Source organism: Urocitellus parryii, chromosome 4 (genome assembly GCF_045843805.1).
Source record: "Urocitellus parryii isolate mUroPar1 chromosome 4, mUroPar1.hap1, whole genome shotgun sequence".
Classification (NCBI taxonomy): Eukaryota; Metazoa; Chordata; class Mammalia; order Rodentia; family Sciuridae; genus Urocitellus; species Urocitellus parryii.
In genome coordinates this window covers 40,007,669-40,027,998 of record NC_135534.1, presented here as the reverse complement: position 1 = coordinate 40,027,998, position 20,330 = coordinate 40,007,669, and the positions used below count along the sequence as shown (strand labels likewise).

At 34.1% G+C, this 20,330-nt stretch overlaps 1 protein-coding gene across 2 annotated transcripts in view; it reads left to right on the top strand.

The window, feature by feature from the left end:
* Positions 1–4,967: 4,967 nt before the first annotated feature.
* The window catches only part of Luzp2 (leucine zipper protein 2), a 477,121-nt gene continuing 461,758 nt past the window's right edge, over positions 4,968–20,330 (top strand). For both annotated transcript variants that reach the window (XM_077797695.1, XM_077797694.1), the window contains exon 1: positions 4,968–5,029. In XM_077797695.1, coding sequence (XP_077653821.1) covers positions 4,968–5,029 — 62 coding nt within the window. The remainder of the gene's footprint in view (positions 5,030–20,330) is intronic.

The following is a 20,330-nucleotide window of genomic DNA, read 5'->3' as shown; positions in this document are numbered from 1 at the left end:
AAAAAGTCTGGTTGTGTCTGAATTTGATTTCGAGGTGTGCACAGAAACTATCACTAAAGTCTCAGAGATGATGTATAAGCTGAGTATAAATTTTGAGATTCATAACCACACTGTGGTTAGCAAAACTGTAGAAATGGTAAGCTGAATTTAGGAATAACAGTAAAGAATTTTGAAAGAGAATGATCAAGGATGAAACTCAAGGAATATCGAATTTAGAATATAAGGATAGAAAATGAAAACTAGAAAAGAGAAAAAAAGATATTACTGTGAGAAGAAACAGCAGGGCAATTTAATTGAGACACAATACAATTTTCAACAAATGATGCTAGGACAACTTGAATCCACATGCAACAAAATAAAGTTAGACCGCCTACCTCATAAATATTTTAAACTTGGCTCTAAGTGGATCATAGATTTTTATTTAGAAACTAAAATTCATAAAACTTTTAGAAAAAAGTGGCATAAATTTACTTTGTGTTGGATGAAGTAAAGACTTCTTAGAATACCAAGAGCATAAATGATGAAAAAAATAGGTAAATTAGACTCCACCAAAATTAAAAAGTTTTGTGTTGCAAAAGCATACCATCAGAAAACTGAAAATATAAACTGTTGCTTGGGAACATTTGCAAATTATATATTTAAAAGGAAATTGTATCCAAAATATGTAAAGAACTCTTACAAGTAAAAAAATAAAGCTTGAATGAAACAATTTTAATAAGCAAAGAACCTGAATAAAAATATCTACAAAAATATATATAAGTGGCCACTAATCACATGTAAAGAGGCTCAATATGATAAGGTAGAACAGATTAAAACCACCATGCAACTACTTCACACCAGCTAGGATATTTATAATGACAAAAAGTTTAAAAACTGAAAATAATAATCAATGCCAATGATGTAGAGAAATTGAACCCTTTGTGTATTAATTATAGGAAAGCCCAATGGTGCAGCTATTTTGGAAAACACTTTTGCATTTTCTCAAAATATTAAGTAGAATTATATGAACCTAAACATATATCCAAGATAACTGAGAAAAAAATATTTACACAGTCACTTTTATAAGGATATTCATAGTAGTACTATTCATAATAGCTAAACCGAAAGTAAAATCCTAATGTATTTTAAATAGTGAATAAATAAACAAAACATGGTATATGCATACAATGAAGTATTATTTGGCAATACAAAGAAATGACGTATTGATATATGATATAATATGGATGAATCTTGAGACATAAATGTAAAAAAAAATTAAGGTCACATGTAGTACTAAATAATATAGATGAAATGTCAAATACTGGAAGAATTTATTACAGACAGAAGTTTGACTACTGTTTTCCAAAATATTGGGAGAATGTGTAAGGAGAGGAGTGACAAGTGGATCCCAATGGATACAGGGTTTCTGTTGGGGATGATAAAAATATCCCAGTTACATAAGTGATGAAAAATTAAGTACATTAGACTCCACCCAAATTAAAAATTTTGTGTTGCAAAGCATACCATCAGAAAACTGAAAATATAAACTGTTGCTTGGGAACATTTGCAAATCATATATTTAAAAGAAAATTGTATCCAAAATATATAAAGAACTCCTACAAGTAAAAAGTAAAATTTGAATGAAGCAATTTTAGTAGGCAAAGAATCTGAATAAAAATATCTACAAAAATATGTATAAGTGACCACTAATCACATGTAAAGATGGTGGTGGTTATGTAACCTTGTGAATACGTTGTTTTTAAATGCTGAATCATACACTGTAAAATGTTGAAAATTCTAGTACCTGAATTAGGGTTTCAGTAAAGCTGTTCAAAGAATTATCTTTTGTGTTTCCCCATCCCATCACTTTACAGAGATTCAGTGTAGCTGTGTGGTCTCCCTTGACCTTTGTCAGACTTTGTATACTTACTTCAAACAACATTTGCTGATTCTAGTATTGGAATTCAACATAGGACAAGAGATGACAGCTGGGTGAATCTGCTGTCTGCACTACTGCATCTTTAAAATTCACATACCAATTCTCTGAAACCATGAAATCAATTTTGAATTTGAGTTTTCTTACAATCATGTGGACAGTATGTCATGGGTGATGGTGACTCATGATCCCACAATTGCCCAAGAAGATAAATCTTCTGCTAAGACATACCTCAGTATTTGAGTTTAGAATAATACTTCAATCCTCTAAATCTTCAGGAGTTCCAAAATCTCATGTAGGCTTTCCTTCGAAGATATGCTTCTCTAATTCTCTCATGCCCTTTAAAGTTAGATTATTTTTTTCCTTGCTTGCAGAAAGTTCAAAAAAGCCAACAAACCCTTTGTTTCTTTATAGGCATCCAATACAGGAGGCACAACAAGATTTTGAGACACAGTCTAAAGAAAGTTCACTCTGTTACTTTCCTTTCTTAGTTGACAATCTTAGGTTACTTAACTGTTGTTGTACATTGTATGTCTAGTAAAAATAAATAAATTTAGGTTGAAGAAAGTCTTTTCTTGCAAAGTTATGTATATTTTTTTCTTCAATAATATATGTTTGGAACTCTTCTGTAAAAATTTGGATGCCAGCTGCACTATATAATTACTAAATGACCTTGAACAAGTTACTTAACCACTCTGTCAATTTTACTGCAAGAGAAGAAAATGATAGAATTGAAGATCACTTTTGGTTCCTATACTTAGGACATAAAAATAATAATCCAAAGTAGTTGTATAAACAGAAATGGGTTCTAGAAATTAGTGTTATTTGCTATTATAAACATTTTTTTTAAATTTTCACTTAGCTGCATGTTTCATTTGAGTACGCAACTTCAGTCATTATCTATTAAAGTGAGCAAGAAATCAACCTTTAGAAAACTCTGAAGGCAGTAAACCAGAGTACCTATCATTTCTTGGAGTCAGAGTTCTATGTTAGCCAAGTATGGTGCCATTTTTCTCTGAAAATGGTAAGCAATTCACAGTGAGTTGATTTGTATATGCCTAGTTGTATCTTTTGAGGATCTTACTATCACTCAAGGAATTGATATTCACTGCAACAGTTATTACTTGTCTATTCTGGTAGCCTGAGATTTTTAAAGAAAATCTATCTGTATGAATATCTTAAACTTCAACCTCATTAAAACCAGAAATGAAGCACAGTAGTAAATTATATGATTAATTCTTTGCATTTTCATCATCTATAATAAATCATTAAAACACATACATTGTTCCTAAAATAATATGAAAATGGACTTAAAGTGGATGCTTCATCTAAACTTTACTGTAAATGTCTTATCCCTGAACCAAATTATATATGTGTATATATACAATTTATTATATATGTGTATATATAAAATTTATTATATATGTGTATATATACAATTTATTATATATGTGTATATATAAAATTTATTATATATGTGTATATATAAAATTTATTATATAAAATTTTATATATACACATATATAATAATTTTTATATGTGTATATATAAAATTAATACATATATATATATATATATATACACACACACACACATACATATATACACACAAACATACATACATAGTCTTTGCTAAATACCAATATAGGGTAAATCCCTGGATTAGATGATCTAGGGCAATAGTCAGTTTTCCTAAGTAGTTTGGAGAACTAGATATTTATTAAAAAATAAAATCGAACTCAGATATCTAAGGTCCTCCCTTTCCTTACATGTAAGACAATGATAATGTGAATTTCTATTTTCTTAAGATGTTTCTTTTTAAAGTAAAGAGAAGTGCTTTATACATTTATTTCACCAAAATATGCTATTGTAATACACACATACTCACATATACAGTACAGCACACACCAGTTAGTAAAAATCTTAGAACACAGTGTGTCTCTAGATGATGAGTTCCATTTTCTAGAATTGATTTTGCAAAAGGAATCTAGTATTTGGTTTGTGTTGTTGTTTTCTAGTTTAATTTTCTAAATAAAGCTTATTAAATATTGGCTGCTTCTTATAAAACAATTGGAAAATGAAGAAAACAAATGACACATAAAATCCTCTCTCTCCAACATCATCAATTGGAGTTCAGTACTGTTAACAATTTTGATGAATTTTTCAGTGTCTCCCTGGCAGGTCTCACCTGAGGAAATGGACTCCTTCAGGTGCTTGAACATGGACCACCAGCTCCATACCCATTGCTGGCAGCTGGTAAAAACAGGTAAATTGGAATCAGAGGAATATCAGAAATCTGCAAAACCAGGAACAGCCGACTTTTCAAGGGTCCCAAAACCTCTTTGTAGTTGACACATTCTGCTTAAGAAGCTTGAGATGGCATTATAGGCTCAGGGTGCATTTCTGGAGGCTGCTTACTCCTGCTCTCTTTCCATCCGCATCAGGGAAGTCATTATGCATTTCTAATTAGAACAATATTTTAAACACTCTTCAGAGCTCCGTTCTTCCAAGTAGGTTTAATCAGGGGAGAGACACCTTGCCTAGGACTCCAAGTGTCTGATCTTATTGAATCCACTCTCACCCCTTACCAAACACGTCAGTTCAATTATTGGCAGATTAGATTTTTCTTTGCACCCACCCCCCACCCCCTAGTCCTCAGGAGAAAAGGGAATAAATGATCAGCTCCCGACTGGTGCTCACCCGAGTGACCAGAGTGCAGCCGGGTGACCGCAGCCGCGCGCGGGGCGATCGCTGGACACCCCTCCCTCTTCCCGCGCCGCCTCCAGCTGGAGTGACAACGCGCCCTCTGGGCTCCGGAGCCGCGGAGCTGAACAATCCCAGGCAAGGCTAGCCTCACCGGTGACATCACTCTCGAAGATACTCCCAGCTCCTAGCTCCTGCCTTAGCTGGCGTCCGTCCGTTTGTCCGTCTCCATCAGTCAACCACTGGAGAGTGCTCATCGCTTTCTGGGGGACGGAGCCGGGCACTGAGGAGCGACAGGACCCGGAGGAGGCAAGGCAGCAAGGGAAGGAGGACCCCGGCAGGCGACAACATGAAATTCAGCCCCGCGCACTACTTGCTGCCTCTCCTGCCAGCGCTGGTACTCAGCACCAGGTGAGTCCAGGAACGAGAGTGACCCATGCCAAGGGGCGCTGCCTGTGCGTTGTAAGTCCTACTGCGTGTCACCAGAGAGGGTCAAAGGCACTTTAACAGTTTGCATCTCCCGCCTTAGAGAATTGCTGTAAGATTTGGTCTCAGACATCCTTCCGGGAGAACAGATACCCTTTCTAATTAACCCAGTCCCTTGGAGAAAGTCTCAGGATTGCTTCCAGCAGAGACCAAAAGCTTCTCTTCAGAGGGAAAGAAGGCATTTTTTTTCCTCTATAGCTCTAGTAGCAGTGAACAGAAAACATGCGATAATAGAACAAAATTAAGAAAGGAAAGAGAGAAACAAGAAGGGGATTGTCACAAGGCAGTGTCTTCACTGCTGGAGCTGTTGTAATAGTTAAAGAACTCACCATCCTGCTTCAGTGTGCCTGATTTTAAGATATAGAAAACCAGGGCAAACAGAAGGTGCTAGAAGATTTGAAGACTTGTGCAAAAGTTCTTGGACTGGTGAAATGGTCTGTTTGACTTCTTGGGCAGGCTTAGTGATAGGTGTTTTGTTTGGGCTGTCTTGTGCATAGGTCTAATTAAAGAGCACAGAAGGCAATTAAAAGTTAGAAAACATTCTCAGAGTGCTGATGCAGAGACCCAAGTCAGTAACAATTAAGCACTGTACTCCATCACTGGGCTTAGATGAGACTTTAAGGCTTAGTACAGAGGAGCTATTTTTAGTGGAGATTTAAAATGCAGTGATTGAGAAGAGTTTTGTGACTTGCTAGTGTTGACCAAGTCCAAAGTTGGTGAGGGGCTTGCTTTCTTCTTCCACAAGCATAACACAAGGGTGGACTGTTTCATTGCCCAGGACTGGGTCTTTATTCTGCATGCCCTCAGCATCATATTGGCAGAAACCACTCTGCCTTGGCTACTATAAAATAAAATAACACACAGAGGATGAGGCTTCTTTCAAATCTACATGAATAGAAACATTGTCTGATGGTGCATTTGATAGAAAATAAGAAAGGAATATAGAATTGCTTATAATTCTGAAGTGGAAAAAGATAAAGAAAGCTCATTACCACTTTAAAATGAAAATGGTAAAAAATTTTAATCCCATTCCTAATTTATACATCTTCTCCTTCTCAAAACTTTGTTTGTTATTTTGTGTGTGTGTGTGTGTGTGTATGTGTGTTGGAGCTGTTTCATTCAGCCCCATTAAGTGGATGGATTTAGTCTTTCCTTGCACACAAAGCCCAGGTGAATTTCTCAGACTAAAACACAATTTAAATTTTATTTTCCTTAAGGTTTGCTTGTCACTTTGGTTCGTACGATGCACATGGTTTTAAAGAATACCACTTTGCCTCTGAGTATTATCATAACTTGCTCCAAATGCAGAGACAATTTCAATATTTGTGTTTAGCTCTAAACAGATTGTTATATATCACAGTGATTCTTTGAATTCTTGTCATTTACTCTTATGTTCTAGTTTAATAATTACTTGTGTAGTCTTCTAGAGAAAGGAAATTTCCAAAGTTTATGCACTTAAGTAGACACCAGTCAACATATGCTTAAAATAGTAAACATTTAAGTGATGGAAACCCAGCGTACAGTGATTTTAAAGGGAGTAAGAATTTTCAAACTTCCAAAAGTATATTTGTATTTTAAAGATGTTATAATTTAAATGACTGAGAAAGCTGTAAATTCTCATCTCCAAAGTTTTAGGGTTAATAATATAACCACAAATAGCCATATTCTTTCTCTGATATTAAAGTGTTAATTTCTATAAAAATAAATTTCTTTAATAAAAGTCAACACATTTATAACAAAAAAAATTGAAAGTCATTTCTTGATCTCTTTAGATATAAAACTTCTGCCATGTTGGTATGTATAAAATTGTGACAGGTCTTTAAATTTTTCAAAAAGAGAATACTAAGCTTGAAAAGACAAAAATTTCATAATCAATACCATATATTGTTAATGTGAATACACTGTAGGAATTTATTTTACTGGATATCCAGATTACCTTGTGATGGTGAACACATTTCCAAATTAATGTGGTACTATCAGTATGTCACTTTGCAAAAAAGAGAATATGTTTTAAAGAAGTCTAACAGAAGGCCATTCTCATTGCAATATTTGACAGTTCTTAAAGGCATATGGATAATGTGCAGGTTAGAACCCAAACTGAACAGCTTTGTGGGAACAGTTGCATTAGTGAGGTTGAACTTACTGTCCTGCTGTGAAAAACTGTGCAGCTCAGTCATGGCCACCTGTGACAGTGAATTTTCAAGCCAAAGACTACTGTTAACTTTGTTTCTTAGTGAGTGGTCCTATATGTGAAGCAAATGGCATTTCACGTTCTTAGGCTGTGTAGAATGCCTTAGCAGAGGGTGGTAATTACTGTTGTTTTTTTTTTTTTTTTTTCCCTATAACCTTTGGGTAATGTCACTTCTCTTTTAATGTCAACTTCCTTGTAAAGTGTGGGGAATATGCAGCTGAGACCCTTTTGCATAAAAAAAAAAGTATTTCTTTTATCTCTTACTCTGAATATAGCTCCTCCATACTTTAGTATTTTCCCCCAATAAGTCTAAAGTTGGTTTCTATTGTAAAATAAAGCAAAAAGTTACTGAAAAAAATACTGCAGTTAAGAAAAGTCACTATTTGATAGTATTTGTGCTGAAGGAATGGAAACTCTAACACAATTCTGAATTTTAAATAGAAAATTTTGAACAGAGTTGTTTCTGTTTGCTCCTCCTCTTCCTCTCATGTGCTGTAGCAACTCTAGACTCTGAAGCACTAAAATCCCCAAATTTCATTGGAAAAAAAATGTAATTATCCTCCAATTAGAGTTGCTTTTTGCTATGAGAAAGATAAATGTCACCGTCAACAGTAGCCAAGAATTTTTCTCTGTTTTTCTGGTAAATTCCATAGAGTCAAAAAGAGCTGTTTAATTTACTTGTATATTGTCTTTCTTGTTTGGAAAGTACACATAAATTCAAAACGTCAAGTTAATAATATGAATAATGTAGCTAATACAGAGACCCATTTAACCTGTGCACAAATAAATGTGGTCAAAGAAAGCAAACATATGTGTTGGTTTAATAGCTTCAGAGTAGAATGACTGTACTTTTTAAATAGCCTCATTCTGTAGAGGTATTAAATTGCTATTCCAAGGCAGGCAGTAATTCACTTCAGAAAGAAGTGTAGGTATTAAAAAGAATGGTAGGGTGAAAAATTCTTTAGAAGTTCTTGGTGAAAAGGGACTCATGGGGCACTGGAGAAGGTTTGTTCTTTAGTCTCCTGAATCTCTGTTCCTTTAGGCTGTGGCTATATTCTTTATGCCTCTGGATTGTTAAGTTTTAAATGACTTAATGGGGAGAGATGTAGCAGGGAGGAATGAAGGTCCACATACTTCTGGTGATTTTCCATTAAGGAAGAACTCTGAGCAGATGGTCGGTTATAGTCTTCCCAATAGGAGTCACCTTAGAGATCTCTCCTGGGCCCTCTGATCAGCACTCACACCACATGTTTGCTTGGAGTCTTATGTTTAGATGATATTATATATTGAGAATGCCCCAGACCCCTGTTTGTTCTGTGACTTACTCTAACCTCAGGATAAAGTTTAGAAAAGGACAAAGATAAAGATAACAGTAAACACAAAATCAGTACACACACTTACACACAATTATTTTTTGAGACAGCCTCTTGCTATGGCTCCCAGGCTCCGCCTTGAACTCATGATACTGCAGCTTAGCCTCCGAATTAGCTGGGCTCACAGGTATGCTACGCTGCATGTGAATTCACTCACAAATATTTTATATTTGATGTGGGAGGCAGTCTCACCCTAATTCCCCTGGAATAGTGTGAGGTAATTTGGTTGTTTCCCCTAATTTTACACAGCGTGAGCTACACATGACCCTTTATGTGAAACCACCCAGGCTACCCTGATGAAATTCTTTGCAAAAAGTATTGGAATATCCTATGTAAATAAGTTAGAGAAATAATTTTCATAAGAGATTTGGAAAGAAAAGATATTACAACATATGAGGTTTCAATTCTATCCCTGAATTGTCTATTGTTGAAACAATTTATTTGGAGATTATCTTTGGGGATTGAATTCTTTCTATGACTAAATGGTAGCGACACCCAAAACATTTATGTGTTGGATGTGCAATTGTCCCAAAATGAGTAAGTGGTTGAAGAGAACTTGACCTTCCAACCAGGAAGTAAACATCAGTGGAACCACTGAGGAGTTTGTGAAATGAAATTTTCTCACATGAATTTTGAGACACTTTGTGTGTGTGTGTGTGTGTGTGTGTGTGTTTGTGTGTGTTTCTGAGTGACTTCTAGAGGATTTGTTATGATTACTTGAACAAATGGGATTAAACCATTTAAGGAACCTGATTAAACAGACACTGTTCAAGATTATGTTTTCTTCTCTGAGGAATTAAAAATAAAACTACCTGAACTTATCTTTATCCCTTCAGAGTTGTCTGTTAGGTTTTCATTATCATATAATGAGTGTGCTCACAATCAGTTAGTTATTGCTTGAGGCGTAAGGACAATGAAACAATAGATTAATATATATATCCCTAGAACTAGTTATATACACAAAAAGGTATCTATAGGAAAAAAAATTGGATGAAAGACAATATCAAAATTTTATGCAATGTTGTAAGTGTATATGGAGAAGAGAGTAAATAATGCCAATTTAAGGAGAATCAATAGTAACTTCTACTTTCTAAGAATGATGAGGTGAATAATATTTTGTAATCAATGTTAGTATCATACAACAATTGCTAGTTGTATGATATTATGGAAATTGCTTATCATCTATAATCGTGGTACCTATGTAGAAAACAGTATACCTCATGGAACTTACCTATTATGTTGCTTTAAAGACTGAATGAGGGCTGGGGGTGAAGCAGCATTCAGAGCACTAACCTCGCATGTGTGAGGTCCTACATTTGTTCTCCAGCACCACAGAAAAAAAATTTTAAAAAAATAAATTTTGAAAAGAATTTAGGCATGTTCCATGGAACACAGGTGGAACACAGTATTCAACAGAGTTAGTCTGTTCAGCTTTCACCATACTATTACTATTATTTTTAGGGTTTTTTTTTTCCAATCTCTGATGAATCTGGTCAAAGAAAAACAAAGGAAAACTTGACTGTAAATCAATTGAGTGACACAAAATTGAAAAGAATCACTGTCATGATCTAAAATAAAGAGAAGAAAAGCTGTAGAAGATGTAATAGGGTCATTTGGTAGTTCTGCTAGTCCTTCTCAGTAGTGTTTTAGTGATATTGTGCCTGAATAGTTGCGCTCTTTGATGAACATTGTGAAAATTAAAGATATTTAATTAATTAATTAGAATATGATTTAGCAAAAAAGTGTATGCTTAGCTACTCATGTTCCTATTTTAAAATACAATTGCATTGACACTCTATGAATTATAATATGAAATCCAAGCCATGAACAGAGGTGTGGATGAACAATTGAAAAATGGTGTTTCCTTATCACATTGGCAGAATGGACATATTTTTTTTTTCACTACATTTTCTACTTGTTCATAGGTTTCACCATCTATTAGCATTCTCTAATATTTACAAAACTTAAAAAAAATATAGGAAGAATATCTGACTTCAGGACATTGTTTTCTTCTATGGAAAACAATTTAAGAATCACTGATAGAGGAAAATACCAAATGTTACATGTCTAAACAATCATCATCTGAAAGGGTCCATATACTAAGACAATTTGGCAAATTGCCTTAGTGATATTCTAATTCAATTAGTTTGCTTATATAATAACCTCTTCAAAGTTAAGTCATGCAATGCTGATCATTCCATGAAAAATACATATTATTTCATATATATATATATATATATATATATATATATATATATATATGTTTGTGGATGTGTATTGACAATGACAAATGTCAGCTGAATAGACCATAAAACAAGGTATCATTCGTGGCTAAAGGGAAATAAAAGGTTCAGATCATGTTCATTTGGCATCCAAAGGAATGCACATGTTTATTAAAACTTACAAGAACTTGTCTCCAGGATGATGGAAGGCAAAGAAATATTGAAAATAGACCATTCCTCTCAGACACAAGCTGAAGGTCAACAGAGTGATCAGTATGCTTTTGAAATGCCATCAAGAACACCAGGAGATGCCATTATACCATAGGTGGTGATTGCTTTGCAATTATGTCTGACTTCTTTGGTGTTGCTTTTGAGTGCTTTAATCTCCTCAAGTGTACTTTAAAGAGTCTACTTATTGTGAAACATGCTGTGAATACAAGGTTGTGTTCTAGTCCAAAGACTTCCATTTTGGAAATGAGAAAACTGAGGCTGAGAGTGGTTGGGACTTATCCAAGGCCACAGAGGGAAGGCAAAACTAAAACCCAGAACTTTCCACAGGTTCTTTTATGTTCTATTATGTGACTGCTCTTTAGAATATATATCTTCTCTTATTAAGCAACGTGTGAATTTTAATATCTCCAGTGTATCTACAACTATTCTAGTTATTGTGACATAGAAAGCAGTCTTAAAACAAATTCCCTGACTGCATGACATCATGATAGAACAACACACTATCAACAAAGGACATGAGAGAATGAAAAAGCAAACACCATTTGTCACCCTGTTTTCAGGTGATTTTTGAAGAGTGGGCTGGACTAATATATATATATATATATATATATATATATATATATATATATATATATATATATATAATTTTTAAAACCCAAGGCAGAGTCATTAATGAGTTCTCACCATTGCACACAATTTCCCTCTCAAAGGACACACTAAAATGGTTTGTATTGACCTTTCAGGTCTATTGTGGGTTGATATTTTTAGTGCCTTTGAGATCGAGTCAATGAAACTCTTTCCTGTAAGTATAGTTCCAAGGTACTTGCTCATATTTTTCTCACATGTTAGATATATCCTAAAACTCTACATGTTGTTCAATGGGCAGTTACTTACTTTCTTGAAAAAAATGACTTCCTAAATATGTTCATAGTTAGCATTAATGTAAGATTATGGTACATTTGTTTGGTTTGTATTTCTTCTATATAGTTTCTTCCATAACTATAACAACTTTAGGGTCAAGTCTCTGAAAATGTCCTCCACCCAGCTCATACCACAATTTTTTTTCCTTTAGATAGGTTACTTAAACCTGATAATACTTAAATTTTTCTTCTAGCAAATGGAAAACAATAATATGTATAATTTAGGATAAGTAGGATTGAAAAAAATATGTATTTTCACATGTGGCACATAGCTGTACCTTGAAGCCACTCAGTAAATCCTAAGTCACTTTACCTATCATTATACATTGTAACCTTACAATTTAGTGTGTTGATTTTCTATAGGATACCTCAAGCAATCCATATGCAATTTAATAATTTGTTTAAAAATCAAGAAAAATATATTGCTTTAGTTATTTTCAACATTCTAGACTATTATATACCAAATTATAAAACTGGGGTTTATTTTTATTAGTATTCTTCTTGAGTGGGGAGCAGTGAATGTGTTTCATGCTATGGCAAAACACATTTTAGAGAGTCTTTAAAAAGAAAATGCAGTGCCCTAAATTCTAATGCTTGTTTATAAATAAGTAAGTAAAGGTTATAGGCATTGACCTCTCATCTTCAGTCTCTTTTTTCATTTTTCCTTTTCTTGCTTAGGAAACACTGGGATTAAAAGTGTGGCATGAATTTCTGCCCTTCCAAACTAGTCCTTGCAGCTGAACTAAGACATTAGTAAAGGTTAATACAGGTTCGTTTCATGTCTGCTATGGAGGATATGACTTTCCTTGACTTATTCCTAGCCTCAAGAGATTACGAGAGTTTCAAAATTTTTTACCTTTCAACCTCTGATTCAAAACCTGCTCCTATCATCTAGACACACTTACTCTTAAGTATGTGTTTAGTGGTTTAGAAGGTAGAAAAGGAGGTTGAATATCTCCAGAGATGTTTGCCCTGTCTCATGTGGTTACATCCTAATATTATGAAATCAGAGACTTAGAATTACATGAATTTAGAATAGTCAATTAACATCTCTTTACCACATTTTCCTGCTCAGTGAAAAGGTGATAACAGTGCCTCGGTCATAAATTTGTTAAGAGGATTAATTAAGCTAATGTATATAGAGAATAATGTCCAGCTTGGGGAACTGCAATTCAATATATTGCCATTCTTATATTATGTGATTAAAGGGACTAGACATGTTTTAGCCTCCTAGAGTGAACTTGCACTTTAGAAAAAGTGATCCTAATGACAACTGCTCTCACACACCATAAGCAAGTCAGAATTTTTCCAGACGAGATTTTGGGGCTTATTCTTATCCTTCGTTATTATAGGTGAAAGAAAGAAAAAACAAACTAAAAAAAATAATAATGCTTTCCTTCAAGTTCATGCAGGCCATTTGAAACCAATATGGAAAGCAATTCACTAACATTCAAACCAATCCTAGTAAGGAACATTAATAAAAAAAAATCTATAATATCCTTAATAAAAAATAAAAAGTGAACATGAGCATTTGCAAGAGTTCTGAAAACTCCAAATTGTTTTGACAGTATGATAAAAAAATAAAATAGCTATTAAAATTGTCTCCTCATTATATGACTTTAATGCCTCCAAAAAAGGTTTAGTACTGTAGTTTGCAAAATATGTCAAAAACAAAGGAATCCGCCTTAAACTAGGAAAGCATAAAAACTGAGAAATCTGACAGATTGAGGGTCCTGGACTCTTAAAATTAAGTGGTCCCACAATGGAGTAAGTTTGGTAATGACCACTACAGAGGGGTCCAAAAGAGGGGCTGGAATGGAAGGAAGAAAAGGGAAGTGTAGCACACTGGAGCTCTTTGACTGTCATATGCATAGCAAGAGATGGTAAGAATGAAGAGGAAAGTTCCCATCAGCTGCCTGCCTGCTCTATGTTTTTTTAGAATTTCCTTTAACGCTTGTAGTCATTGCTGATCTTCACAGTAAACTAAGCATTTAGAACTGGATAGCAAAATAGGAAGAATATTTGAATTACAAAAAGAACCAAAAAAAAAAAAGCATGAAAAATTAAAGTGACATGTTGGCAAGAAGCAGAAGTGGTTGAAGAAACTCCATATTGTTGAGAACATGTAGGTTTTCCCTTGAGATATGAGCTCATTTAACAAATAAGAAGTTCACCCCCAAATGGGGTAAATCATTTTTTTCCTGAAAAACTACCATTAAGAATTATGCTGAAATATATTGAATCATTTTTGCATATTCCATATGTATCTTTATTTCAGTTGGTCGTTTTATAGAACTGTAACTTACGTATCCCTGGATATGTGCTAGCTGTTTACCTTCTGTTACTTAAACCTTGTGTCTTAGCTTCACATTATATTTGTACATGTTTTATAAAATAGGGAGAGCTGAGTTGTGAACACATTAAATGACTAGCCCATATTCCTTCAGCTAGAAAGTGAACAGATATCAGGCCATCGTTTTGGGAATTGCTTTGTGAATTAAATGATAGTGTTGCCTATACAATTTAATCTATTCATTAAAGCACACAGAAAAGAAAAACTACATATAAGGATGCTGACTCCAAATGGTGTTGGCAAATAACAACTTGCCATGAGATGGTATATGCTACACTAAAATTATTCTTAAAATAAATCAGCCAAAGAAATTCATTAGTTTGAACAGCAGCCAAGTTGAAGCTTTTAATATAAATACAAAAGTTTGCCAGCTAATTTAATCATTCCTGTATAGAAAACATATATGTCCACAGGTGAGTGTTTCTCAAAATATACTCCTCAGTGTACCTCAATAAGAATCTCCTGGAGTGCTTCTTATAAAGGCAGTTTCCAGTTTCTATGCTAGGTGGATTAGATTTGATTCTCTGAGAAAGAAGGCAGTTAATTTTTAATCTTAATGTGGAACTAGGGTACATCTAACAGCTTGGAAACCACTGCTCTAATATTTGAGAACTGTGGAGTTTGAACACCTCTTTGGCATGTACTCAACAGAAAATATTGCCTCTGAAGTCCAAAGGACAGGAATTCGGTGCTGTTTTGACAATGTACAAATATATTTAATAAGTCATCCACCAGGTTGTGTTTGTGAGCCAAGTTACATGAAAATTATTCTCTGCCTTATAGACATTTCTGCAGAGGGCTGAGAAAATAGTCAAACAAATGGAATGATAGCAAATATTCAAATAATTTAAGTGATATATAACGATGAGCATGGATTCACTCTTGGATATATTCCATTTAAAAGGTATATGAGAGTAAAGAGGAATCTCTGAGGTGCACCTAGAAGAATGGATACTTGATTGTGCCACTTCCCTGGCTTTCGTCACTTCAGTTTACATAAACGGTAGGCAGTAAAACCAGGCCTTACCCGTGATGCCATAGAAATGCTTGTTGTCTTCTAATAGAGGCAGACGGTCTGAATATTCAGACAAAGTGTAAGCAATTTTTAGCCTGGTGAAAATAAAGTTTTGATCAACTCCCTATGACCTAGTGGTGATCAGTTTTTCATGATGTGGAAAAAAAATTGGGAATGATTCATTTTCTGTGTTAAGTATAAAGTGCATCTATGCTACCCATATTTTCTTACTGTTCTTCTCTGTAGAATCAGTTATGTGTCTTGGAATTAAAAAGGAAAGGAAAGGAAAGGAAAAAAAAAGAAGGAAGGAAGGGAGGGAGGAAGGAAGGAAGGAAGGAAGGAAGGAAGGAAGGAAGGAAGGAATTTGGAAATTTGGGAGATGTTTTAAATTTGGGAGATGTTTACTGACACTTCCACTTTCACTGGAGTGAGATTATTTGCCCAAATTTATAAACTGATACATGGTAGAGCCAGTCTAAGTTGAGACCACAAACAGCGCTTGGGCTCTTGCTTGGAATCAATATCCTACAGCACCGCCTAGTGTGTAAAATCAAGTACTGAAATGAATTTGTATTGATTTCTTTTGCAGGGGGGTGGATTTCTGGTTTAATGTGAATATTCTTCTTAAAGGAATGGGTAGCTGAAAATGTTACATGCAGTGAAAGAACAAAAGCAAAATGCAGCATCTTCTAAGATGCCCTCTAATATCTCAACTAAAGATGACAGAAGATCCTTTCCTTAAAGTTGTAAATTGCCTATTTCGTTTTATTGTGAAAGAAACGTAATCTTAGTCCCATAAAGAATTGTCTTTCTGTGTGTGAGGTGTATTAAAATATGCCATGAATTTCATCATTCTATTGCCTGGCTCCAGATGACCTGCAAGTGTAAACTGTGGGGCTTAGGAACAAGTGTGTAGAAATCATGTTGATCTTTGTTCAACCTAATTGAAGTATCTTAAACTTTAATTTTGAAAATAAAATTTTAACAGTAGCTATAGGTTATTTTGTGTGTGGGTGTGTGTGTGTAATGATTCTACAATGAATTTCTCTAGGTTTTATTAAACTTAATGCTTTTCAGAACCTCATGAATGTACCTTATAGATTAAGATGTTAGGAATTAGAGAAGTTAATAAACCTAAGGTCATAATAATAATAGAGATGGAATTTGAACCCATGATTTAATAGGAATTAGCCTGAAGGTCAGAAATCTGAGTCAATAAAGGTTACCATAAAAGTTTGTGATGTCTAGGGATTTGGGAAGTAATTCAGGAAGTAAAGGACCTGTTGGAAACCACATGAAAATTGGCAGGGAAGAGGACTTGAGTCATAGATACTCATGGATGCATGAGCTGAGTTGGAGCTCAGAATGCAGTAGCATAAGCTCCCTGTTTGCAAGCTGACTCTCAAGGCATCCCATTTGGGAAGAGTATCATCTTTTTTTTACAGATGTGAAAAGCAACAGACACTTCATCTGAACATAGTCTGTCTTGAATAAAAAATAACAATAATAAATAGCAGCCAGTTATTTGTTAGGAAATTTTAGTGCTATTTTACTGGAACTGCACTTCCACTAATAATCAGAAGATGGCACTGTGAAGTACTACAGTCATATCTATTCTAGTTAATCCACCTATAGAACATGCTCATTACAAAAATGATTTAAAAGGAAAGGTTGATCTCACATCAAAGTTATTGCAGTACAGGTATATATGTGTGCACAGTATATATAATATGTATACACATAAGTTACATATAAATTAATACAATTTTAATAAATATATAGTATACATAGATATTTTCCAGTTTTCTGAGAACTTGTTATTGACAATATGTTTTGTTTAGCAACACACTACTTGTAATTAACTGAATTCTGTGAATTATTACAATGTTTCTTACATGCTGGCCTTCCCAAAGAGAAATCAAACATGAAAATTTAATAATGTAGCCATTTCCTCCCACAAACACTTTTACACAAGAAACTACATTATAACTTCTATGGTACAAAGACAGTTTTACCATCTTAAATACAATATAACTTCTCCAATCAAGTGTATATATAAACATGTATATAGCCATGTAGGTTGTCCTGGTATGGAGGCTTAATTAAGATTTTTCAGCTTCATAAGTTGTTAAATGATATACATTCAGTATAAACTGTTCTTTAATACACATATGCTCATTCATGGTGACTACTTGTACAATTAATCTGTTTCTCAGTTTCAATACAGTATTCTTATAGATACTCAATGCATTTTATTATAAACCAGTCTTGCATAGATGATTTTGCCCTGTCATAGGCTAATGGAAGTGTTCTGATCTAAAGTGTTAAGATCACAGGTTGAGCTATCATGTTCATTAGGTGAATGTATTAAGTGCATTTTTGACCTAGGATATTTTCAACTTAGAATGATATATCAGGACATAACCTTATTGGTAGTCAAGGAGTATTTGTGTATGTGTGTACACTGTGTGTGTATGTGTGTGTGTGAATTATGTTTAATGATTGTTGATATACAGCTGAGTACATTAATATTGCATACATAATTCAACCTAAGAGTTAATTTTTGATGCTAATTCTAGAGGAAAATGTTTGTGAGAGCTCCTAAATGTATTGTGTTGCAAACTAAAAAAATAAAATAAATAAATGCCCAGGGGCTGGATGTTTCTACTGGGTTACTGAAGGATATGCATGCATTTGGTCACAAGCTAAGAAAAGTACATATTGATGGTGGTGGAGTATTGGTAGTATAAATCTTAAGAACATTCTCAGAATTCTATCATTTCATGTATTGTTGGGCCTTTAATTTCTACTCCAATTTATGAATTAAGATAAGGAGGTTCTTATGTCATAGGCTGCCAGATTACCAGAAGTGATCTAATTGCCTTATAGTACAACCAAGAGAAGGGGGGAAATAGAACAATACTCACATTACACATTTTGTTGCCGATCCAGCCACAATCTTTCATAAAAACTGAGAAACACTCCTTAAAATCTTGAGCTTCCCTAATCAATCTGAAAATTCCTGGAAAAACTATGAATAGCTCATGATGGTAGTTTTCATTTCAAATGTCTAAATTGTTCTTTTCCAAAAAGTATGAATGATCAAAAATTACAATAATTTTGTGCTGTTATGTGGTGCTAATACTTTACTCAGAGTTCATATTAATTTACATATAAAAATATAACTTCATTTACCAAAATGGGACTTTTTGGTTATGTTTTCTCCCATATGACATAACTTTACTTTTGTTCTATTTTTCTTTTCTTTTATTATTATTATCATTTTTAAGGTAAATAAAGGATGATGATTGTTTTGCCATCTGAGCTATTAACATGATTTTCTCTCAGTTAATGGAGACCTACTTACCATGAACTTCTTTTAAAGTTAAAAAAATTATTTTTGACATACCAATCGTCAAAAATTAAGCAATTTTCATCTACCTTGAAAGTCACAAAAAATTTTGATCATATCTCATCCATAAAAAATCTTTACATAGAAGAAAATTTAGTAATCATAAGATGGTTAGCCTTCATTCTTTAGTAATCATTGGTAAAGTTTTACTTTATTTTTTATCAGTGCAGCAATTAAAAACAACAAAGAAATGAGATTTTTTTTTTTAATGAGCCAAGACTTATATCCCAAAGGATTATCAGATATTGGGACAATATAAATTTATCAATAGCCACTTTGAAATTATATTGCTGCTTTTTTAATAAAGGGTAAAGATTATTTATTTTAGTATGCTCAGGATCAATACAGGACCCATATCATTTTGCCTGTGACTCATTTCTGCCCCTCATTTCTTGTAGCTATACTGTTTTAAGGCCAGGACTTAGGTCCTAGACTGATTCTAAAGCCTAGAATATACAATGGAAGAGCAGTCAACTCATTCCATTAGTACCAAGCAAAGGTTAAGTTCTGGCAGAAATAAGTGAATTGCTCTTTTAGGAAATCATCAGCCTTTGTCTCCCTATGACCTTTCAGAGACTGGAGGCAGACAATGTTTATCTCAAAGAAGCGATGAAAAAGACGATAGGATGGAAAAATAGGAGTTGCCAAACCGAATGCTAAGTGGAGGAGCCAGTGAGACCAGAATTGATCTAGTGTTTTGATGTTAGCAATGTAGACAGGATTCCCTGGCTATGTTTTATAACAATCTCATCTAGCTAGGGAACAAAAGCAGACCTATGGAAAACAGAATGATTTAAACATGAGTGGTGAACACAGTGACCATCAATAAACATATGTTTTATATCACTGTTACTGAACAGCGATCTGAATTGGCAGCAGAGAAATCCTCCACTGAGTGTTGAGTGACTTTTTTTTTTCATTTTTAAGCAACAAAATGACATATAAGACAAACTGGAAGACACACACACACACACACACACACACACAAACGAGAGAGAGAGAGAGAGAGAGAGAGAGAGAGAGAGAGAGAGAGAATATGAAAGAGTTCTTAATTCCTTGTCCATGGTGAAACTAATAATAGAATGAGAAGAATAATATATTTATTTGTTTTGCATTATTATAACAAAATGCCTGACACTAGGTGACTTCCTAAAGAAAAAAAAAAGTATTTAGTTCATAGTTTTGGAAGCTGGAAGTTTAAGATTGGGCAGGACCATACTCAATCAAAGAGAAAGATCACATCACAAACCAGGAATCCAGAGAGAAGGGGAAAGGCACAACTTACTCCTTTTATAAGAATTCTCTTGCTGGAGATGCGATCCAGTAAGAGAGCACTTTCCTATCATATGCAAGGTCCTGTGTTCAAGGAGAGAGTACAGTGTGCTATCACAGAAGTACCTGAAGTTTTTTTATGGGTTCAGAACTTAAAAGGTTTTCAGTTATTTTTTTTTATTGTTGTTGTTGTTGTTTGTTTGTTTGTTTGTTTGTTTTTGCTTGTGAAAATAAATT